Genomic DNA, 24041 nt, shown 5'->3' on the forward strand with positions numbered 1-24041 from the left:
TTATAAAAAGAATGCATTGGCTGTCTTTGCCCCCTAAAAAGGACAGTTAGAGGGCCCTAAAACAGGAGCACTGATAAGGGGGTAAGTAGTTGGATTCCTGAGATCTGGAGGTTGGGGTGAGAGAGAGAAAGCGTGATAAATAGAGTTAGTATGTACATTACGAATAATTAAATTTTTTGCAATTGTTATATTTACACCTCAGTGCTCTTAGATGCTCAAACCGAATTGGCCAGAAGTCACTGATTCTTTCTTACATATTTATATCGCAAATCAACAGCGGCTTTTACACATTATTGCTTTAATATTTGAAGTTGTTTACAGGAACTCGTATAATCTGAGGATTTGATATTGTAAAGTCTAATGTAAAGAGATGATTATTTCACATTAATGGAGCGTGTCTCCAGTATCAGCACAGTCTTTTTTTTTTTTTTTGGCCACAGGAAAGTAGGAGAGAAGACACACTTCTAGGATGCTTTCCGGTTTCTCTGCAACATACCAAGCTGTATTTTTTCTTATTAATTATGAAAAAAAAAAATCGAAAGAGGCTGATGTAACTAAAAACGTTTTAAAATGCCCAGTGGTCAATGATAAATGAAAAAATGGTTGTGGTTGGAAAATATATTGGTTTTAAGATAAATAATTTAGCATGTAAAGTGCTGTGACTAGAAAATAATTATCACAAGGCTGGAAACAGTAACTCTATTTCATACCAGGCTGCATAACACAATCTTTTCCATAACAGCTTAACTCTAAGGAACTTATTCAATACTAAGCATGACAAAGTTGCCTTCTTATACCATAACAAATCCCCTTTATTACCCTTATTGGATCCAATACAAGATACTATAAACATTTGAGGCTTTGTAGTAATGTTCTCTTTCTCTCACACTACACTATACAGTACTATATATGAAGGGTTAAATAGTGCTGGTGTGAGATTTTACCCTGACATAGACAATAATTTTAAAAAAAGGTGTGATTGTTGTTTCTTTACTGATGTTATAGTTCAGAGTCTCTGCTCTACTCCATTGAGTTGGTGGTTCTGACACATTACAGAAGCCTAAGTACGAAAGCTAAAAATAGGATTTGCTCTGGAAGACTAAGTATATAAGTATTGGTTCAGCAGAGGGAATTGACAAACATGTTGCTAGAATAAACCCTACTATGGTTATCCAGAGAAACATATGGATAACACAGTACATAACAGAGACACATCCGGATAACAGTGACATGTGGAACCGAGATAATATCAGCAATCTAGTGTTGGAATGTGAAGGCTGGCCTTGGTTTGTTAAACCACCTTAACTTGACCCTATACGGAGTGACTTTTTGTTACCCGACCAATAAAATACACTTTTATTGGTTTACAAATGGGTAATATTTAGTGTTGGTTCCCAAATTAGACCTCATTTTTAGGTCTTCTCCGATCACTCTGTAAGGACAATCACTAATGGGCACTTCCCTCAGAGTACACAGGGACATTCACAAAGGGAACTGGATCAAAACTCTCGAACTGCGACTTTTTTCTCATGAAAAAGATGCAAGGTTGGAGATGAAGGTCTGGGGTTGGAGAGCAGGCTTTGCTTGGTGATTGAAACCAGATTGACCAAAAATGAAAAGAATTGTATGAAATAATAAAACGTTAGAGGAAAATGGTCATAAATCGTCATCCCACCAAACAAGAAACTAATGGGTATCTATAAGGTTTTACAAGTAAATCCATGTCAACTGGCTTGTAATGTCATTGAAATCATAATATAGTTGGTCGATAAAGAAGGGAATGAATTCAGAGTTTTTTAATGAAGTCTTCATTTTAATGAAGACTATCACACTTTGTTTTAAACCAGATGAATAAAATCCTTGCCAAGCACATCTCATTGGATTCCAGTTTCCAGGTGGACTTTTTACAAATCTGGCTTTTATTAAAAAAGTAGTTTATAAAACTGTAAAAGCTTTTTTCAACCTTTCATACATAACCCATAATCGTTTTCCGGACGTCACAAAGTTGCTCGATACGCTCACACGCCCCTTCTGTGTTTTTCTTTGATAATTTTGCCCCATTTAGCAAATCCAGCTGGCCACTTTACTCCAGGCCGAGGTAAGTGTTTTCCACAAGCAATGTACAGATCCAAGCCATGGCCCTGGCCGACAGGGTTGTCTAGGCAACAATCGAGGAGACCGAGTCTGTGACGCTTTAGAGAATTTCTTAGAAAAGAGTACTTTGGTGTTGGCATAGTGACTGCAGTGAAATTTTATGAATGAAACCTGTTTATTTGAAATGTTGGGCAGTTCTTACATCAAGGATTACTGTAAATATGATGCCATGAGTGATTTTCACCTTAAGGTATCAGGTTAAGTCATGGTGAGCAGTTTCTGAAGGCTGGAATACGGTTCCTGTGCTAAAACACGGCATGAGAGAAGATCGTCCTGCACAGCGATGGTGCACTGTTGAGAAAAATTGGAATAGGAAATCGCACCACCTGGGCTTTTCTCTTATATAACACTGGCGGTAATGAACTGGATGTTCTTTATGCACCGGATTGCATGTTAAGTGTTACAATTTGTTGAAGATGAAGACTGGATCCAAATCACAGTGATCAACAAAGTTGCAGATTTGCCACCTGAAGTATGGTTCAAAATGCCTGACATGAATCTGCTTGGGAAACCCGTGACTGTAGGGAGATGAACCTTAACACCATGGAGAAGGTAATGCAGAATGTCTTATCATGCTGAATATTAATTAATAGTAATTATATGCAATATATAATCTATCCCAAAGTAGATTTATAAGTAGATTCTTAAGACTCAGCTTCCTCACACACCTCCGTGGGTCCTGGGATCGATGTTGAGCTCGTGTGGCTTTTAATATGTTTTTCCATGTCTGCTTGAGTTTTTCTGTGGGTTCTTTGGTTTCCTCCAACCTCCAAAAATTGGCCAGTAGGTGGATGGATGATTCTAAATAGCTTCTATGCTTCTTCTGTGTTCGTGTGGCTGACATCTCAGAGTCAGTAAAAAACAGCTGAAGAGAAATGAATGTGCGACTGCAGATTTTCTGAATGTCATGTCAGGTTACTGGACCACACAATGAATCTGAAAAAGAGCAGCTATATAGGAAAAATGCATTTCTTTAAAAGGACACTACAAACCTTTGTGGACACCTGACCTCGAAATTCGTATGTGCTTTCTGAACATTCCATGTTCCATTTAGTTCCACATAGGGCTGAGGTCAGCAATCTATAGCAGGCCACTCAAGAGCTTCCACTTCAAACTATGTAAAGCATATCTTCATGGTAGCTTTGTGCACAGAGACATTGCCATATTGGAGCAGGTTTGGGTCTCCTAGTTCATATGAAGGGACATTTACAGCATTCTAAACAATTGTGTGCCTCCATTTTGGATTTTTATAACAGTTTGGAAAAGAACCACGTATGGCTAGAAAAGTCAGGTGTTCCAATACGTTTCTCCATATCGTGTTTTTCTTTCTCTCCAAATGAAACAGCGTTTCTGAAGGAGGTGGCAATTATATAACACATAAACTCACATATCTGCTGATGTGCATGCTCACACAAACACAGATTTTTATTACTTTCCTTTTTAAGGCTTTCCATTTAATTAAATCAGGGAATTAATGCTATTCAACACCCTCAATCAACCCTAAATGGACAGAATAACAGCACAGAACCTCTTCCCTATCATTCTCAACTCAATAGGCAGGTTTGCAACCTAAAATCTCATGCTACATGTAGGAATTTATACAGAAGTACATACCGGAGTCTCATCTGTCCTAATTTTTGTGTTAAGTAAAAGCGTAAGATCTGAATTGCTCCCTCTTGTGTGGCATGAAGGTGAAGCAACACAATGTTCTAGAGGAGTATCACTGAGTAACATGCTGTCCTGATCCTGCGTCACTCCAGCATTGCACAGTTGTGTGTTTTCCCTGATGGTCATGTGTGTTCTCAGATTATTGCTGAATCAGATAAGCACTGGGATAACTATACTCTAAATGAACAGATCTATAAATAAAAAGTAAGTAAGCAAGATTTATAGTTAATATACAAAGCAGTGAGGGCAAGTTCTGGCTTTTTCAGCAAGTTAGAAGGAATCAACTCGGCTCATTAACAACCCTTTCATTTCCCAAATGGCACTGAACCATTTAAATATATAAAGGCAATTAAATCTGACTTCTCCATCTGATTTACTAAACAACTCTGAACTTTGCATTAAGCTGATCTATTTTTATTTCTATATAAATTTAACTAATAAATATTAGTGAAAAACAAATGCACTAAGCCTTCCTACATTCCAATGTTTCCTTTCTTAAATACACTACACTATTCTACACTACAATATACTAAACAGCTTATCCTTGTTGCTAGAACAAGCCTTGTATCATTAAACACTGCTAGACAACAATTGATAAGGTTCACATGACGCACTTTGGTCACCAATAAAGTAAAATGTATATTTATGTAAAGCTGCTTTGTGATGATGTTCAATGTTGAAAGGGCTATACCACAAATTGCTTGCGGATCTGTTTATCTTAATTATTCAGAGTGATATGGACAAAATGTTTGTGGGCACCTGATTATAATTTGAACATCCAATTTCACGTTTAGTCCCCATTTGCTGTTATAATACTGTTTGGGGAATGGAGGGCGGAGCCAGACGGAAGGGGCTCACCCATACTTTCCCGGGTGGACCACTGGTTCCATGCTGGAAGAAAGAAAGACTGGCAATAGTTCACCAAACAGAATGTTTTTTATTTACCCTCATTTTCGCCCGACGCTTTTCTATCCAATACTCACTCCAGGGTTCACCCGCAAACTCGCAGTTCCAGAATCGCTGCCACAAATACTCTCCACTCATCTGGGAAGATGTTCCACTAATTTAGGAGATTTAGCCTAAAAGGTGTTAGTAAAGTCAGGTACTGATTTAGAAGAGGTGTAGGTGAGCTCTGGGGTGCAGTCAGTGTTCAGATTAATCTCAAAGATGTTTAGTAGGGTTGAGGGGTTCAAAGCTCTGTAGCAGGCCACTCAAGATCCTCCACTACAACCCATGTAAAGCATATCTTAATGGAGATGTGAGCAGGTGCGTTGTCATGCTGGAACAGGTTTGGGTCTCCTAGTTTAAGTGAAGGGATCATTTCAATCTACTGCATCCAAAGACGTCCTGTATAATTGTGTTCCTCCCAATTTGTGGTAACAGTTTGGGGAAGAACCACATATGGCTGGAAACATCAGGTGTCCCAATAGATTTGTTCATATAGTATATTTTGGATCCTACTTTAAAAAGTAGCTGTTTTTTTTTATGTTTCCCTAAACAATATTCTGCTTTATGACGCTTTCAGTTTTTCAATAATTCTCAATTTTTCTTTAATACATACACGAAGGATGTCAGATGTCCAGATTTTCCTAAATTTTTGCAAACAATTTTAAAACTGTATAAAGTAGGTGTTTAACATTAGAATCCAGAAGGCCATCATCTTAAGCAGCTTTCAGATGTCATCATCCAGGTGAGCTACATGCAGGTTATGACACTACAGTCATGCGTTGTCTGACTGGACTTCATATTTCAGTGGCTTTGACCTTGCGGTGAGGTCTAAAAAGCTAATTTTAGCTTCGTTTGCTTGTGACCCTGACCGTGACACCACTATTTTAAACATTTAAACAAGGATTAGTACAGATGCTCGTGAAGTAAATCATCGGCAGATAAATCTGTGCTTGTATCGATCAACAGGTTCTGGCAGCTGAAATGAAAATTTAAACAGAAACAAACGTTTTAGTATATAATAAGTTTATAATTTAAACTTTAGGTTAAACTTTGATAAAAAAGTATATAATTAAACCTCTGTGGAATTGAATATACCTGTATAATATATAAGCAAATATATATTTTACAAAATGAAATCGAAAACAATATTTCAAATATCAAGTATAATAGGTCATATTTGGATACATTGATTTGGAAAGTAAAAAGTGCCAGGTGTTTCTCCATATCTTATTTCTACATATAAATGTAACATACAAATACGGAATATGGACAAAATTTGTGGACACATGACCCTAAAATTCTTGCTTTTAGAACATCCCATTCAACTTTTAGTACCCTTTATAACCTCCAATATTCTGAGAAGATATTTGAGTGTGCTTTAACTCTAAAACATGTAAAGCATATATTAATGGAACAGTTTATGTGCTAAAGGGATATTGTCAAGCTGGAACAAGTTTGAATGGAAAAAGACATCATATACAGTTGTGTGTCTCTAACTTTGAAGGAACACTTTGACAAAGAACCACATATGACTGGAAAAGTCAGGTGTCCTAATACACTTATTCATATAGTGGGACTATAGAATACTGTAGTTAACATCAATATAAAGTATAGTTAAAGGTACACATTATTGCAAAAACTTTAACACGTATTATGCAAAAAAAAACTTTTTTTCTGTGCATGTTAATTCAAGGGTCTTTAATCTTGGCAGTCATTTTTATTTCCTCTTATATTCCCCGAACTCTTTCACCTGACCACATTCTTTCTTATGAAATATTTGGAACGTTCCCCAAGTGGCATGGATTTCCTGAAGATTCATAGGAAAGAAAACAACTCTCGTTTTTATGTTTGTTTGTGACTTTTGTGATATTGACCGATGAGATTATTTGATATACATTCCTGATATACATGCTGCAGTTACCATTTAAACAATTTACGATCGATGGCCTGATTATTAAAACTCTAAAAATGTTTTCCTTTGCCTGATTTATAGTCTTTTTTGTATTGTTTTGCATCAAGTATTGACTCATTTAGTAATCTGAAAAGGTCAGATTCTAACGAAAATTTTAAAACCACCTTGTTATAAATGATTATTTAATTATACTAAGCAAGATGTTAAAATTCTCAGATTACAGCATGTACTCACTGCTATGTTGAAAATCCCAGTTTTAGCCAACTCTTATCTCTTCAACATCTTACGATAGATGTTTCACGATTTGGACTTTAGCTTATGATATATTTACACCGGGGTCTGTAGTTTGTCCATGCAAACAGAGGTGTCTAAATTTAGAAAACGTTCGAGTTCAGTATAACTTATGCGTAAGTTATTTCTAATTTTAGCTCAACCCCATTTTAACCCAATTCATGAACAAATATCTGCCAAGAATTTTTTTTTCTGTACTATAAATGAAAAGTGCAATAAGGGCAAAATACCTCAATGCAGTAAATTACTAAACTATTATATACAGTAAACAAATAAATGAATAATAAGCAAATAAAAACACTATGCATTCATACCATACATACTTTTCCCTCAAATAAAAAATATATATATCAATCATATTATTAACATATTTAAAACATCTAAAATATATATAATAATATATATTATATATCAAAATATAAAGTAATATATAAATAAACACACACAAACTAATAATAAATAAACAACTATATATTATGTATCTAATTATAAAGAATATAATGCATAGTAAATATAAAATAAATTGTGTGTGTATTTATATGCAAATATGCAATTTTAGATGTCTTGCAATCCATGATTTTGAAATTGCATCAGAGATTAAAGTCATTTTCTAGCTACATTTGTGTCCTTGACTCCCGATATGATGGGTCACTGTGTTGTGTGTGTGTAAGTGTGTGGGTTTTTGAGAGATGGGAGGGGTGTATTTACATAGAGCACTAAGCACCTGGACCGCCTCTCCGTGTCTTGGGCCATAAAAAGAGTGAAGCATCTCACTGTTCCCTCAGACACACTTACCCTTAAAGCACATTCACACACTCTCACACACATTTGCTGGTAAACTTTTGCAAAGATGCCGTGCCTCACCGCCGTCCGCCAACAGAGGCTCAGAATGCCGAGCTCTTTTAAGTCAATGCTGGAGAAAGTTCACATGGTAATACTGGTTAAAGTTATAAATGTACATCTTAACTCTTTGCTTCCTTTAGTTATTAGAGAAACTATGTTAATTGTATGAAACCTTTATCTGTGTGTGTTTCTGCAGGTGGACCAAATTCTGTCTGAGTTCCAGTTCAGTAAAGAGGAGCTGAAGGAGATTATGAGACGGATGCAAAGGGAGTTGAATCGAGGGCTTCGCGTTGAAACACATGACGAAGCCAGCGTTAAAATGCTGCCCACTTATGTCTGCTCCACTCCTGAAGGCTCTGGTCAGTTTTACACGCCATTGTTTAATCATTTAAGAGTTATAGAACAGCTGAATTCTTAAAATTATCACAATTAACAATCATTCTGAGTTTAAATAACCAGTTATATATTTAACTATGATACATTTTTACTGTTGCACTAAAATCATTGGATTATTGTATTTCAATTGAGGACAATCAGAACAGTTAATTTAAACCTGTCTTAAACGTTACTCAGTGATTAAAGCCGAGGGGTCTCAGTAAGCTGTAATGTAGTAGATGCAGTATTCTGATGTAGAAGTGGTATTCTGAAAAGATTGTACTCAGCTTTTAAGATGCAACACTGCATTCTAGATCCAAACCATATTTGTCTATTTATTCCTCCAGAGGTTGGAGACTTCCTGGCTTTAGACCTGGGCGGCACTAATTTCCGCGTGATGCTGGTGATTGTGGGTGAGGACGAAGAGAGAGGCTGGAAGGTGGAGACCAAACACTGCATGTACTCCATTCCAGAGGATGCCATGACCGGGACCGCGGAAATGGTAAGTAAAATAAAATATCGTCATTCTGAAAAAAAAGCATTTTTTTTACCCAGACATTTTAACTTCCCTTTCTGTCCATTCCATTTCAGCTATTCGACTACATTGCAGAGTGCATATCCGACTTCCTGGATAAGCACCACATCAAACATAAAAAACTTCCTCTGGGATTCACATTCTCGTTTCCAGTCCGGCATGAGAACCTGGACAAGGTGAGTTCCTGCTCCTGAGATTTATTTAATTTAGATTTTTATTCTAATAAGGAATTGCACAATATTTTTCTTCATTTTTCATGATCTTCATTCATTTCTTTGGAATTTCTAACAGGGAATCCTACTGAACTGGACTAAAGGGTTCAAGGCCTCTGGCGCAGAAGGCAACAACATTGTTGGTCTCCTCAGAGATGCCATAAAACGAAGAGGGGTCAGTATAAAGCAGATTATTATTTTATCTGTAATATGGTGACTAAACCACTTAGAGAAGATTGAATATAAAAGTCATGACCTTTGCTCCTCCCCTGGAAATAACTAATAATAGGTAAATCTCATTCTGTAGGACTTTGAGATGGACATAGTTGCCATGGTGAATGACACGGTGGCTACAATGATCTCCTGTTACTATGAGGACCGGAGCTGTGAGGTTGGCATGATAGTGGGTAAGGAGATGAAACACACACATACACACTTTATTTATGACAGGAACACAAAATATTTTAATGACATCTATAAGAAAAAAAAACAGGCCATAAAAGCCATTTGCTCACTGTGTATCTCAGGGACGGGCTGCAACGTGTGCTACATGGAGGAGATGCACTCTGTAGAGCTGGTGGAAGGAGAGGAGGGGAGGATGTGTGTGAACACAGAGTGGGGAGCGTTCGGAGGGAACGGAGAGCTGGAAGACTTTCGTTTGGAATACGACCGAGTGGTGGACGAGTCATCGATCAACCCCGGGAAACAGCTGTGAGTCATTTATTACACAGAATAATTCCCACAGAACAGTAAATTACAGTGTACACAGAAGCAGCTTGGATACACTTGAGTAATTAAACCAACAAATACGTCACCAGTGGAAAACCAGACAGACAGACACCAAACCAACAGACAAAATTACCTATAGACACAGTAACAGCATGGATAAACTTGATTAATAAACCCAACAAATTCATTCACCAGCAGAAACCCAGACAGAATCACAGAAAAAGAGAGAATAGATTACCAACACAAAAAAAGACATCTAGCCAGTTAGAGAAAAGAAAAGGGGCTTTATCTTTGCATATCCAGGCAATGCTAGGAAGCTGGGGTCAGAGTGCAGGGACAGACCGATCCATTCAGATAGAGCCCCCAAAAGACATACAATTAAGACACTTAGGAATATAGAGAGAAGAAATTACAAGAAAAACACCATAAGTTCAAATCCCCAGACAGACAACTACACAGACAGACAGACCAACACATACAGATAGACCCCCAAAAGACAGATATACACTCTGACAGAAGAAAAAGTACAGATTGGCAGACAGACAAGCTCTGTAAAAAAATAAATTCCATCCAGAAGGACTCACTGAAAGACAGATTTGAAAGGCAGTTTGGTTTGGTCAGTAGACAAACATACAGACAGAACGACAGGTAGACAGATAGATGGGTGCTGTTAAAAAAAATCACAGCACACTGTGTAGCAACCAGGACAGTTTACAGTCCCAGTGACGTCAATGCCATGTGCAATGGTGTCTATATACAGTATGTTGCCCTGCACCTGCCTCTATAGCGTAACTCAAACACAGCAGTTCCGTGAAACGCTGCAGCACTGACATCAGCAAGCACATTGTAAGGAAAAAAAGCTGCTTTTTTTTAAGAATTCCCACACTTACCTGTGTGTGTTATCGGTTTGACTGAGGCACTTGACGTGCTCTCGTGTGTTCTCCAGGTGACCATGTTGTTTTTCTGTCAGGACTGACGCCACGTCAGAGCCAAAACCATGTGCCGGGAGATTAATGGCTGCCACGGCAGCTCATTAGTGGTGTGGCCGGCTTAATGTCTGTTTACAGTACAGAGTTAAAATCACCTGTGTTATTAACCCGTGCAGAGATAAAGTGGATCAAATTTTACTCCTTAAGGGGTCATTTAACACTGGACTATTTACACACACACACACACACACACACACACACACACACACACATACACACACTTTTTAAATTTGTCTGAGTGTTCTTGTGAGAACCTTTCATGCAACTAAATAATGCTATGCTACACCCAAACCTAATGCTATTCTTAACTAAAAAAAAAATCCTTCTGAATCTTTTAGCTCTCAAAATCAATCATTAAAAAAAACCCCACAGCTTTCTTTGGGTCCAGCCAAATAAGACCCCATAAGGTATTCATATGCTATAATTTTTCAACAAATGCTTTCTGTTTCTCCTTAGCTATGAGAAGCTAATCAGCGGGAAGTACATGGGTGAGGTGGTGCGTCTCCTCTTGATGAAGTTGGTGAATGAAAACTTGCTCTTTAACGGAGAAGCTTCAGACCTGCTGAAGACCCGGGGCAGCTTCGAGACTCGCTTTGTCTCCCAGATTGAGAGGTAGATAAACACATATATATGCCCTAGAATTTCATATATATTTTGTTGCTGAGGCATCTTGAAGATATTAAAGATACCATGCTACTATTGCACATAATCACAGAAGATAGGTATCAACAAAAATTACTGGTTAAAAAAGAAAAACCAGCAGTGCTGCAAAAGCAAAACCACAAGTAGGAAAACTTGTTCATTGAGAGAATTAGCTGTATACTGGCTCTATCTCTTGTCTTTTACTTGGAACTCAGTCACTTCTTGGTTTATAAATAATGAATCATTATCACCACATAACTCACCAAGGTGCTAATAATGTGCCATCCGGGTCATGGCACCAAGTTTTTTATATGTACTTATCTAAGTATCTCTACATCAGATCGGTATTTCTTTAGAAGCACAACCTCAAAATGATCTTAATCTAAACTATAATGCTGGCTGGTTTGCATTCTGATTTAATTGCATTTTTGCAGAAATACTGTTCAAGTAAGTTCTAGCTAAAAAGAACACCTGTTATTTAGCATGCTCGAAAAGAAAGTAAACAGTTCGAAAATGATTTTCAACACTCTGTCCACGTTGACCAGTTGATAAAGATTGAAAGCAGCCAAGCAAGCTTGCTTAAATGACATTTAAGCAATTAAAGGTCTTAGCACACGTTTAATTGGTTTGCCTGTAACACATGATCGTCTTTTATAGACGTAATTTAGCCAATTCACTATAGTGCTAGCTGTTTTCATTGAGATAATGATAAATGAACTTGTGTGATATAATGCTAGCTCACGTTCGAATAAAATCCTGTTTTTCCTCCATCAGTGACACAGGAGACCGGAAACAAATCTACAACATCCTGAGCTCACTGGGGGTCCTGCCATCTGAGCTGGACTGTGATATTGTGCGTTTGGCCTGTGAAAGCGTGTCCACTCGTGCAGCACAGATTTGTGGAGCCGGACTCGCTGGAGTCATTAACGTCATGAGGGAGCGTCGCTGCTTGGACGAGATGAAGATCACTGTGGGTGTGGACGGCTCGGTTTACAAACTCCACCCATGGTGAGAAAAACTGACAAACCCTTACGTTAGTGTGCTAAATAGCCTGTACTACAACTAATTTGACCACCAGTATTTAGTACAGTAGTGTGTGTTTGTGTACAACAATGTCAGTTCCCAATTTTCCTGTGTAGCATAGTGCTAGTTCTAGGATTACTATGTGGACTATAATGCTAGTCCTGGGATTGCCATGTGGACTATAATGCTAGTTCCTTGATTACCCTGTAAACCACAATGCTAGTTCCTGAAATACCCTGTGGAATATAATGCTAGTTCTAGGATTACCCTGTGGACTATAATGCTAGTTCTAGGATTACCCTGTGGACTATAATGCTAGTTCTAGGATTACCCTGCGAATTGTAATGCTAGTTCTAGGATTACCCTGTGTACTATAATGTTAATTCTAGGATTACCATGTGGACCATAATACTAGTCATAGGATTTCCCTGTGGACTATAATGCTAGTTCCTGGATTACCCTGCGAATTGTAATGCTAGTTCTAGGATTACCATGTGGACCATAATGCTAGTTCTAGGATTACCCTGTGGGCTATAATGCTAGTTCCTGGATTAAACTGTGAACCATATTGCTAGTTCTAGAATTACTCTGTATACTATAATGCTAGTTCTAGGATTACCATGTGGACTATAATGCTAGTTCCTGGGTTACACTGTGAACCATAATGCTAGTTCTAGGATTACCCTGTGAACCATAATGCTAGTTTTAGGATTACCCTGTGGACTATAATGCTAGTTCCTGGATTACCCTGCAAATTGTAATGATAGTTCTAGGATTACCATGTGGACCATAATGCTAGGTTTAGGATTACCCTGTGGACCATAATGCTAGTTCCTGGATTACCCTGTGAACCATATTGCTAGTTCTAGAATTACTCTGTATACTATAATGCTAGTTCTAGGATTACCATGTGGACTATAATGCTAGTTCCTGGGTTACACTGTGAACCATAATGCTAGTTCTAGGATTACCCTGTGAACCATAATGCTAGTTTTAGGATTTCCCTGTGGACAATAATGCTAGTTCTTGAATTACTCTGTGGACCATAATGCTTGGTCCTGGAATACCCCGTGGACCAGAATTCCAGGTCCTGGATCACCCTGTGTACTATAATGCAAGTTTTGAATATTGGGATTCTTTAAATAGTTTTGCTTTTATTACTAGATATGATTTCTAGTATTTAAAGCAAAAAAAGTCAAACCAGGGAAACCCATTAGCCACCGTTTCATTGTTTTTGCCATTACCTATAGTTTTATTTCAGTTACTTTTATTGCAGTCTACTTTCCAATTGGAATTTGTTGAATGTTACCTTGTGTATACAAAATATTGTTCAGCATAGTCACTTTTGAATAAAATAAACATGCCACTATAGTACATATAGTACATCTAGACCAGTCATATGGCTAGAATCAAATCAGTAAAAGAGTGCTGACTGATTTACCTCTTGTTCCAGGTTCAAAGAGCGGTTTCACAAAGTCGTCTGGGACCTGGCGCATAACTGCGACATCACCTTCATCCAGTCCGAAGAAGGCAGTGGCCGAGGAGCTGCGCTTATCTCTGCCGTAGCCAGTAAGATGGCTGCCCGCACGATAGAGCCATGATGGAAAATCTGAAATCATGTTGTGGCTTGTGAACTCACCTTAGCTGCAGGATCTTTGTGATGATGAAGGAGGATCATCTCATCTGGAGCTCGCTTCGCACCCGGTGTGCATTTCTGACTGCGGGATTTGCCACACGAAGCGTGCGGCTATATTTTGGCGCCCCACATCAGACCTTTATGTACATATCTGGTTGTTTATATATCTGCTTTCTGTGCAAAGAGAATGTTAATAAGTATAGAACATCTAAATATTGAAGCTAAGATCACCTTTGAGCTATAATCTTAACCCAGAGACCAGTGTAGATGTATTTTGTGTTTTGGTTAGTCCATAATTCTGTTCATATGTGCTTTTTGCTTATTTTATTTATTATTATTATGAAATGTGTTTGCATCGTGTTGTAATACATACTTTGTTTAGCTATAGTGTTCTACAGTAGAGGAATCAACAATGTAAAAATGCTTAATTTGTGTAAATAAAGTTACTGTATTATACATTAACACTGACTATTCTTTTATTATTTATTATGGATTTATTATTTGTTACAGACCACCAAATTCCATCAGAAGTTATACATAGTTTTCTATTATTTTACAAATCAGGGGCTGTGCTGTTTCAGAAAGTGCGAAGTTGTAGCTCAGTGGTGGAGACATTAAACTTCTGTTTCAGTGGTTGTGAGTTCAAATCCCAACACCTCCAAGCTGCCATTGCTGAGACCTTGACCCAAGACTTTAAACCCCAATTTCTCAGTTGGTTAATTATCAAATAAATAATTGTGATTTGTTCTGGATAAAGGTGTCTGCCAAATACTGTGAATGTCAGGAAAGGAAAAGCCACAACAAGCTGATGCTCTGAGACTCCCAAGCAAAAAATCAGATGAGGTATGAAGAAGATAAATGAAAGTTGCTATAGATAAATGTAAGGGTAATAATATGCATGGAAAAAAAACACAAATAATATTAATAAGTACATGATAATAAAAAGTATAAGCAAATATTAAGGTTAAGGCTCTTCAAAAGTTTAAGGGTTCAAGCCACAGTTTCTCCAAGCTGCCACTGTTGGGCCCTTGAGCAAGGCCCTTAATACTTTCTGCTTACCCAGCTTTCTGACTGCTGACCTGGCCCTTCCTAACAAGCTGGGCTTTGCGAAGAAAGAATATCACTGTTCTGTAATGTACATGTGACTAGTAAAAAAACATCTCTTTCTAGTAGTAGTAGGTTAACTGTATATTATTATATACTTAAAAATGAATGAATAAATCAATCAAAAAATATATTATTATAATGATGATGATTATTATTATCAATATTAACAATTATTATAATAACATTATATATACTACTAATAATAATGTTATTTATAATAGGGTTTTTTTTAGATATTTTGTTACTTTGTTCATTTGAAAACAGTGTAACTTCAGCTGAAGCCCTGTCTTCAAAAACACTAGGCTGCAGGCAGGTAGTTCCCCTCGATTTGGGACACACCCGATTACTCATACCTAAGCCATGCCTAGTTCCACATGTTACTCCGCCTGCTGGTGGGGCAGAATGTCTTTCTCTGGCACTTTAAGTACTGTTTACTTGTGGAAAGGCATGGCTAGACTGTCTGTCAAAGCCTGGTCCTTTTTGAAATGGAATAAAAACTTTCCCAGTCTATTTCACTTCTGATGATCAGACAGCCTGAAGAACCTCAGAAAACCTGCAGCATGAGGACACAGGGGAGGAACATCACAGTGCTACAGCATGGCAACTTGTCACAGGTACACATCCTTTTACTTTTATGAGCTATGATTTTCACTTTATGTTGGTTGTGTGATTTTATTGCAATGTTCATAAGGATATAAACAGATTGCTGTATTCCTTATTGTGACATTGTCTTGCACAGGAAAGCTTTTAATCACTCAAAATTTGCATTCATCAGGACAGGAAAACATAATCTCTTCATCTCCTCCATGTTTTTTTCTTGTCCTTCTGATCTAATTTCCTCTTTGTCAGCATGTTTTGGAAAAAATCATGGAATACCTTCTTATCTTGGTCAAACAACCATGCCTGGACGTGCTCCCTTCTCTACACAGTTTATTGTTTGTTTTATATTAACCCCCTCGTTTGGCAGATAATAAACTCTTTGCAATGGTCACCCTTGTAGCCTGTTATTTCATTTCAGCAGATGGATGATGAGGTGCTTTGTATGATGAAATCTTACAGGGCTGAACATGTAATTGTTTGGCAATCGAATAGGGATCAAGGAATGGTGACATTTTTAACCAAGCCTTTTGACTGATCAGCAAAATTTTTCTTCCTCACCAAATGACTACTCTTTCTGAAATGTAAACATCTTGCTCAAAAGCAAAAACTGGTTCGACTCTGTCCTTGGTTTAGTGTGTATTTGGTGTTTTGTATGTTTTTGCCTCCATAGGGCTTATACATGTTTCTCTGGTTCTCTTTATCCCCCAAAAAATGTCCACTCGGTCCCAAAACTTTGCACACACAGAAGGGTGAAATCTTCAATATTCCTATTTAATTAGGATTTTATGTTCATAACACAAGCTTAAGCATAACATGGACAAGCAGATATCACAAATTGCTGGCCTTCTGATGAATAATCTAGAAAGTGGAGCTTCAACGGTTAAGACCCTGAACTTCTGATCGGAAAGTTGTGTTGTTCATATCCCAGCACCGCAAAGGGAAACTGTTGGGCCCTTTGAGCAAGACTCTTAATCCTCAACAGCTCAGTTGTATAAATGACATACTGTAATTGTAGGTCATTTTGCATAAGGGTGTCTGCCAAATGGGGTAAATGTAAAGCCTTGTAAAACTGATTAGATTCCTGTGTGCCCCCTATGTTAAACCTTTATTTAAAGTTGTTCTAGGAACCAATCCTTTCATTATTGTATTAATAATAAACAATTATTATCATTATGGACATCTATGTTATTAATATACAGTAGATTTACTGGTCGGTGCTTTCTTGGGTTATGTGTTTTGTCTTGTGTTGTCTGTCTGTCTGTCTGTCTGTCTGTCTGTACTGTTTTTCGTCTGCACTGTTTGCACTAGGTTGCACTTGATGCACTTTATGTAGTTTTGTGTTGTGTTGTAACTCTATGTTGTTTAGTGTAGCACCAGAGTTCTGGAAGAACGTTGTCTCATTTTTACTGTGTACCACTGTGTATAGTAGAAATGACAATAAAAGCCTCTCGACTTGACTCGGCTTGACTTGACTAGCACCATAGTTCTACTTGCATTTTTCTTCCATTTTAAAACCATTGGGGGACACAAACTTTTGGTCTCTGTATAGTATAATTTTACATTAGATTTATATTTAATCGCAAATGAAGAGTTCCAGAGAGAAAATTCCTGGTAGCCTCCTTGGGCTACTGTAATACCCGAGCTCCTATAATGACCCTTTCTAAAAATGAGTACAGAATGAAAAGAAAAAAACGAGACTGTTTGCATCTGTTTTTAAACTGTTGAGTGTTTGGCTTAGATTAAAATGGTAATGAGATTGAGTGGTATCATGATTTAATCAGTGGGAAATCCTTTTTTTTGCAATCTGCATTAGGTCACTTGCTGTTATTTTGTAGGACGTTTTTTCACTGAAACAGCAATAATGAGAGTGAGAGAGAGAGAGAGAGAGAGAGAGAGAGAAAGAGAGAAGCAGATAAAGAGAAACAGAGAGAACAACCTCCCTTCAAAAGTATGTGTGAAATGTGGGCTGTACCTGGCTTGACAGGTTTTATCTGAGCTTGTTTGACATTAGTGATTATGCTCTATTTAATGATCTGTGTGTGTTTGTGTGTCTGTGGGTCAGGTCATCCCTCCTGCCCCCGCATGGCTTCCCCTTACGTCACACAGAAACGGTAAACATTTACCATTCTGATATATTTTTCATTTCTCCATTAGAATTATTATCACTGTATTATGAATCCTTCACTCATGACTATTACTACAGTGTGTGACTTTTTTTCCCCCAAGCACCACTTTGATTTATTTTGTTCTAACTTAAACAGGTTCACTGATGGCATCTCCAGCCACAATCACTGAGAGACCCAAACGCAGCGGGATCGTACCAGGTAAAACTCATGCTCTCACCTTCAGCTTCACCTTCACACCTGTGGCCTGCTCAGTAATGCAGTTTTGAGTTGAAATTAAGACAGAAGAGTGTTCTACAGGAGGACTGAGCTGATCTGGTGCTGCCTCTACTTGTTTTCCACCGGCGTGATCATTTTTAGTATTTATTAAGCTCTGGTATGAGTGTGGCTCACACTTGATGAGAAGCTTTGTGCAGGTCCTGATGTCCAGCCAGTCGATGATGAGAAGCTGTGCTTTTTGTGTGTTTTGGGTGATGTTTTTTTTGGATCAGTGTTTTATTTGTCTTATTATTTTATTCTTAGTTAATGAAGTTAATTTGATTCATTTCATTTGCTGAAGCTGATGCATGAGTCACGCTGTCAATAATAAAAAGACTCCATATAAACTGGCGGTCATATGATGAAGACTCCATATAAACTTGTGGTCATGTGATGAAGACTCCATATAAACTTGTGGTCATGTGATGAAGACTCCATATAAACTGGTGGACGTGATGAAGACTCCATATAAACTGGTGGACGTGATGTAGACTCCATATAAACTGGCAGTCATATGATGAAGACTCCATATAAACTGGCGGATGTGATGAAGACTCCATATAAACTGGCGGTCATATGATGAAGACTCCATATAAACTGGTGGATGTGATGAAGACTCCATATAAACTGGCGGTCATATGATGAAGACTCCATATAAACTGGCGGTCATATGATGAAGACTCCATATAAACTGGCGGTCATATGATGAAGACTCCATATAAACTGGTGGATGTGATGAAGACTCCATATAAACTGGCGGTCATATGATGAAGACTCCATATAAACTGGTGGATGTGATGAAGACTCCATATAAACTGGCGGTCATATGATGAAGACTCCATATAAACTGGCGGTCATATGATGAAGACTCCATATAAACTGGTGGATGTGATGAAGACTCCATATAAACTGGCGGTCATATGATGAAGACTCCATATAAACTGGCGGTCATATGATGAAGACTCCATATAAACTGGCGGTCATATGATGAAGACTCCATATAAACTGGCGGTCATATGATGAAGGGCTGTAAAACATTTTCCAAGAAAGTCATTCAGACAGAAGATATTTTATTTGTATTAAACACAAAAGCAAATGAAAAACAGTAAATCAATATGCTTTCAACAAGTAGGATATCAAGGATCAGGCAAGAGTCAAGTATGTCAGACAAAAACAGGACAGGATCAAACCAGACCAAATAATTGAGACACAAACAACTGAGAGACATCTTCTCAAATTTCACAAAGAAACAATACGGTATTTTGTGCTTTGGCTGTAGATGTGTGTGTGTGTGTGTGTGTGTGTGTGTAATTGGAGCTGTGTCTCATCAGTAGCTTGGTGATGCTGCAACTTCTGAATTCTGTTGTGTGAGAGTCAGAGTCTGTGGCGGCCATGTTTGTATGCCTCTGTGTACGTTAGGAAATGAAGCCTGAATTAGACAGTGACCTGATTTAGTGTTTCCTTTTGTCTGTTGAACTATAAATAAATTGTGATGGCATTCTTTATTCAGACAGTCATGTTTTATTCTGTACAAACCATTCCAGTCACAAGATCGTATTGTGTATTTGTGTGGCACTGCTCTGTGTTGTGAATGGTATTTGGAGTTGCATCTTTGTCATTCCGCTTTTCATAATGTTGATGCCCCTCAAAATAAGGGAACCCATGACAGCTCGGTTTTTGTCTTTGATAATCGCAAAACTGTGAATTTTCAGTTGTCTGAGACCTTTCTCATTCCTTTGCTAACACTTCTTAGGAAAATGTTGACAGTTTTGTTTTGTTTCTGCAATGTTTACATGAACGAATATCTATCTGCTAGGTGATTTCATCATTAGCTTCAGGCATTTGCTAGTTGATTTAAGCTGTTTGAAGTTTTGCTGAAACAGATTTCTTTGGTACTAGATTTTGTCATTTGACTGGATTTATGGGGTTTTTTTTTGCATTTCATCTTTTTTTTCTTAATTGTCCTTCTTTAAATCTTCATAATGGACAAATGTAAAGATACAATAACCTGTACTTTTTTCCTGTAGGTTAGTTTCTCTTTTTGATCTTGCTATAATTTCTTACTCCGATAATCAGCCATCTTTCCCTTTATATTGTAGCAACATACATTTTTTTAATAATGTGTTTTTAATGGTTGGTTTTGAGTCTAATATTACCAGTCTTACAAGTACCACATACTCATTTCCAATTCAGTAGCGAAGGTCACAAAGTCTTTTTCCACTTCTGTGTATTATCATCCTGTCGTAGTGCCTTTGAAATGTTTGGAAGGAATTAGCGATGAAACATGAGCACCATTTGTCTTTTTGTTGTTTTGGTTTTATATTCAGACAGTGGAACACTTTACTCAGATGGTTATGGATTTTCAAGAGCTTTAAGGAGCAGAATGTGGAAACAGAAGTGTAAGGTGCTGGTTTTTATCTGCTGTTCCACAAGCTAATATTTCATCTATTTCCAGAGCTGGTCTATATATATATATATATATATATATATATATATATATATATATATATATATATATATATAGAGCTTAATAAATGGTGCCCAGTAGATACCAACATGCAATCAACAAGTTGATCCTTTATGCTACCAACTAGACATAAGATCAGCATGTGGTTTTACTAGGTAATTCCAAGGCTGATGTTTTAGCCAGCTAGCATCCTGCTAAAACAAACAAAGAAAAACAATTGTTTAATAGTTTTAATGAATATACCGTAATTTCCAGACTATAAAGCGTATATATAAGCCGCACCCACTGAATTTTACAAATATTTTTATTTTTAACATAAAAAGCCGCACCTGACTATAAGCCATAATCTACACTAATGAACTTTACACAGGCTTTAACGAAAGACACGTTACACACGGTGTAATGTGTGAAATATGTTGCGCTTCCTTTAGGAGCATAGCGGTATTTTGGGAATAGCCTGGCACTGCATTTTTTACGGTATTACTGCATGTGTGCAAGATGACGAATATGTCCTTATTACTTTCTGATGCTCATTTCTAAGTTTCTTTGACTAACCCGTAACGCTGTTGCCAAGAAAAATAAAAAAGCACGAGTTTTGGAATCCTGTCTGTGCTTATATGATTTCTGTTGCTACTGGAGTTAGCGAGCTCTCCTCACCCAGACTCAACGCGTTACAACGGCTTGTATCTAAACAGTAGCCGACCAAGAAAGTCATTGTTCACTGTCTTCCTCCTTCCTTTCACAACTATTTATCTTTTGGAATCGTCGTGCGTTTAAAAAAAAAAAAAAATTTTCTCCCGATGCCGTGCAGCTCAGAACACAGGTGAGGTGCCTTTTTTCGTTTCCGTTCGGAAATTTCATTGGTCGAATGTTATGTCGCTCAGTTTTTTGGCTTGAAGTTTGTGAAACTGGGAAAAACCCAGGAAAAATTCATAAATTAGCCACTTCATTGTTTAAGCCGCAGTTCAAAACGTAGGAAAAAAGCGGCTTATAGTCTGAAAAATACGGTAATGGAAATTTTATTGGTGTGTTTTATTGCCCTGTGGGTGTGTACTGATGGACTTTGTCCAAAACAACTTTATAAAAATAAATAAAAATATAAGTCCCTTAAAGTTTATCTCTAATGAGCGAGCCAAAAGCTACAGTGGCAATTCTCAATTCTTTGGCTTTTAGCTACTTTTTGCTAGCTTTGCACATTTGCTAGTTGCAGACGTGTTGGCTCAACGAGTGTATCACTTCATCTTTTCCATTTAAAAACAGCGTTACATAATTTGCTGCGAGAATTAGTATGGAAGAGTTATGACGGATCACGTACAACAGAAACCTACGCTTTTCTGTAGAAAATGTCACTATGGGGAAAGTGTGGTTTAAGAGGAAGTGTGTGTGTGTAAACCTGAGAGAACCGAAATAGGCATATGTGCACAGCACGGCTGTTTGATTTATTTCTCTCCTCCAACTCACAAGTCTCAGCAGGTTCCTGAGATCATGAATGGACTGATTTCTTGTCTCTTGTTGCTTCGTTTTCTCAGTATGTGGTTTTAAATTTCTGAGGTAAATTAACTGTTCTATCTAGCAGGTTGTGCAGCATGTGCAGCTGTCTTCTGGACCTGAACACATCACAACTGGCATTAAACTGGCAAAGAAGGAAAAACACACATACACACCTCACACTGCTGTCAAGCTTGTTGTGAAGTTTGAATGTTGGCACATTTTCATAAAGCCTTCAGAGGGTCTGTGTTTCGTGTTGCGACATGCCAGAGTGTTACAATTCTTGGTAACACTTATGAACAGGACAGGAATGTGTGTGTCAGTACATCAGATAGTTCTGATGTCTTATATGTTTGATGTGATCACATGTTGCAAGCCAACAACAACACATCTGTTTGTCAAATTATTATTCAGAGCAACATTAAAGTATGTTTTTGTGTGTGTGTGTGTGTGTGTGTGTGTGTGTGTGTGTGTGTGTGTGTGTGTGTGTGTGTGTGTGTGTGCATGTATTCATTCCCAGGTGTGATCGCTGCAGGGATCTTTATATGCTTCCTGCTAGCTCTCTACACTGCGCTGTGGAAATGCATGGTGTCTCCACCCAGAAGGTAAAAATGTGTGTTTTGTGTGTGTGTATGTGTGTGTGTCAGTCAATTTGACTTACTATTACAATCAAAATATACTGCCATTTTTATTCTCCAATAACTCACTCATCTGTTTCTCAGGGGAAAAAGGAAGCGGATCTTAAAGGGGTCCAATGCAACATCTCTGTGAGCAGACTCTTATTTTTGTGGACTTTTAATGCCACTGGATGACCTACACTCTTTTGTGGGACTATAAAACGGTTCCTTTAAACCTGTATCAGTCTACTAATCGCTCTGCAGGCTGTGGCTGAATCAGGAAACTCCAGGTACTATGCTATCCCCACCACTAGATAGCAGTACTGTGGGGGTTTTGTTGACATTCCATTGCCTTAAAGAAAAGAAAGCAAAAGCACCATCCATGAAGTTGTTGAACTAAAATGAAAGCTGTAGATGTTCTTGTAAAAATGCCGCTCCTTATTTCTAGGGAAATTTGGTTTAATGCTTAGAGTCCTTTTTCCTTAAAAGGCAAAAACAAAACAAAAGCTAATCAGCTAGTCATCTATAGGTTTTAGAAATGGTCTAGCATTAAATAGTTATTTTAATTATTCATTTTTTTGGTATCTACATCAAATTATGTGTTTCAATTCAATTTGTACAGTGATATAAAAAATTGACATTAGACAGACAGATTTTGACCCATTGCCCTCAGATGGGACTCAAATCTTTGCCTTAGGAAGCCAGTGCCTTATCCATTAGGCCTCTGGGTCACACAAGCAACAGGTAATGTCTAGTGGATATCTGGATTATTAGAACATGTCAATTGTAGGACACATGGTGGTATCTACTGGACACTAATGGGACTATTTAATTCATTCAGTTTGATTTGTATTATGCTTTTAACAATAAACATTGTCCTAAAGCAGCTTTACAGAAAAAAACGGAATGTCACTTTATATATTAGGTCTTAAATTAGTCTTGGTAAGTTCATCCCTAATGGACGAGCCAAGCAGTGAGATAGTATGATAAGAAACCTATGGAGGAATCAGACTCCTAATGAGTTCCATGGTAAAACACATGGATATTTAGGCTGTTCCCAGGGAGCCATCCTTAGGTGGTCTCCAACTGAAAAGAACTCGATCCTGAGGTAGGGCTTCAGAAGGAATCAGGCAGATCTGAAAGAAAAAAAAGGGACAGGACCACTAGACAAAAAAAAAAAAAAAAAAATACAAAGGCTGAGTTCTTTCTATCCCAGAATACAGACTCGTCCAGCTGACACGCCCCCTTGACATGATCTCTATTTGACCTTCTGTTCCCCCCCCCCACATATTGTATATACGTAACACGTCATCGGCAGCGATCAAAAAGTGGTCGGGTGGAATGATTGCATATAAAGTCGATTTATTTATCCATCTTTCAGTCTTTCAATGTTCTTCCCAAAAACACATTTAGAGAAGAAACTG

General features: G+C 37.7%; 2 protein-coding genes and 1 long non-coding RNA gene across 4 annotated transcripts; 2 read left to right on the top strand and 1 right to left on the bottom strand.

Moving 5' to 3' along the window:
• The first annotated feature begins 45 nt into the window (after nucleotides 1–45).
• gck (glucokinase (hexokinase 4)) lies at nucleotides 46–14419 on the top strand. 2 transcript variants are annotated; one of them, XM_046871113.1, is made up of 10 exons: nucleotides 46–81; nucleotides 8013–8175; nucleotides 8539–8693; nucleotides 8783–8902; nucleotides 9018–9113; nucleotides 9246–9345; nucleotides 9466–9649; nucleotides 11113–11268; nucleotides 12073–12306; nucleotides 13775–14419. In XM_046871113.1, exons 2-10 carry the CDS (start codon nucleotides 8067–8069, stop codon nucleotides 13920–13922), a joined length of 1302 nt encoding a protein of 433 aa, XP_046727069.1. In that variant the 5' UTR covers nucleotides 46–81; nucleotides 8013–8066; the 3' UTR covers nucleotides 13923–14419. The 2 variants fall into 2 exon arrangements, with proteins under 2 accessions (XP_046727069.1, XP_046727068.1); XM_046871112.1 differs by lacking the exon at nucleotides 46–81 and adding an exon at nucleotides 7612–7904.
• LOC124399859 lies at nucleotides 8595–13887 on the bottom strand. Its single transcript, XR_006928285.1, has 4 exons — nucleotides 13763–13887; nucleotides 10558–10724; nucleotides 9454–9647; nucleotides 8595–8718 (listed from the first exon to the last, which is right to left on the bottom strand). It is a non-coding gene; the product is annotated as an uncharacterized LOC124399859 (long non-coding RNA).
• A 1036-nt stretch (nucleotides 14420–15455) lies between the features above and the next one.
• Nucleotides 15456–23488, top strand: sb:cb288. The gene is made up of 5 exons (XM_046871885.1): nucleotides 15456–15678; nucleotides 17727–17775; nucleotides 17926–17988; nucleotides 22521–22605; nucleotides 22723–23488. The coding sequence occupies exons 1-5, from the start codon at nucleotides 15586–15588 to the stop codon at nucleotides 22769–22771; spliced, it is 339 nt and encodes a 112-aa protein (XP_046727841.1). The 5' UTR covers nucleotides 15456–15585; the 3' UTR covers nucleotides 22772–23488.
• The last annotated feature ends 553 nt before the right edge of the window (nucleotides 23489–24041 follow it).

The sequence above is a fragment of the Silurus meridionalis genome, chromosome 17 (genome assembly GCF_014805685.1).
Source record: "Silurus meridionalis isolate SWU-2019-XX chromosome 17, ASM1480568v1, whole genome shotgun sequence".
NCBI classification, from domain to species: domain Eukaryota; kingdom Metazoa; phylum Chordata; class Actinopteri; order Siluriformes; family Siluridae; genus Silurus; species Silurus meridionalis.

What these genes read in the sequence shown, in the direction of transcription:
- sb:cb288 (XM_046871885.1), top strand. Translation starts at nt 15,586, where the DNA reads ATGATCAGACAGCCTGAAGAACCTCAGAAAACCTGCAGCATGAGGACA. An exon ending in AGCATGGCAACTTGTCACAG is followed by an intron (nt 15,679 to 17,726) that starts GTACACATCCTT and finishes TCTGTGGGTCAG; the next exon opens with GTCATCCCTCCTGCCCCCGC. An exon ending in ATGGTGTCTCCACCCAGAAG is followed by an intron (nt 22,606 to 22,722) that starts GTAAAAATGTGT and finishes TCTGTTTCTCAG; the next exon opens with GGGAAAAAGGAAGCGGATCT.
- gck (XM_046871112.1), top strand. Translation starts at nt 7,824, where the DNA reads ATGCCGTGCCTCACCGCCGTCCGCCAACAGAGGCTCAGAATGCCGAGC. An exon ending in ATGCCATAAAACGAAGAGGG is followed by an intron (nt 9,114 to 9,245) that starts GTCAGTATAAAG and finishes CTCATTCTGTAG; the next exon opens with GACTTTGAGATGGACATAGT. An exon ending in TTTGTCTCCCAGATTGAGAG is followed by an intron (nt 11,269 to 12,072) that starts GTAGATAAACAC and finishes TTCCTCCATCAG; the next exon opens with TGACACAGGAGACCGGAAAC.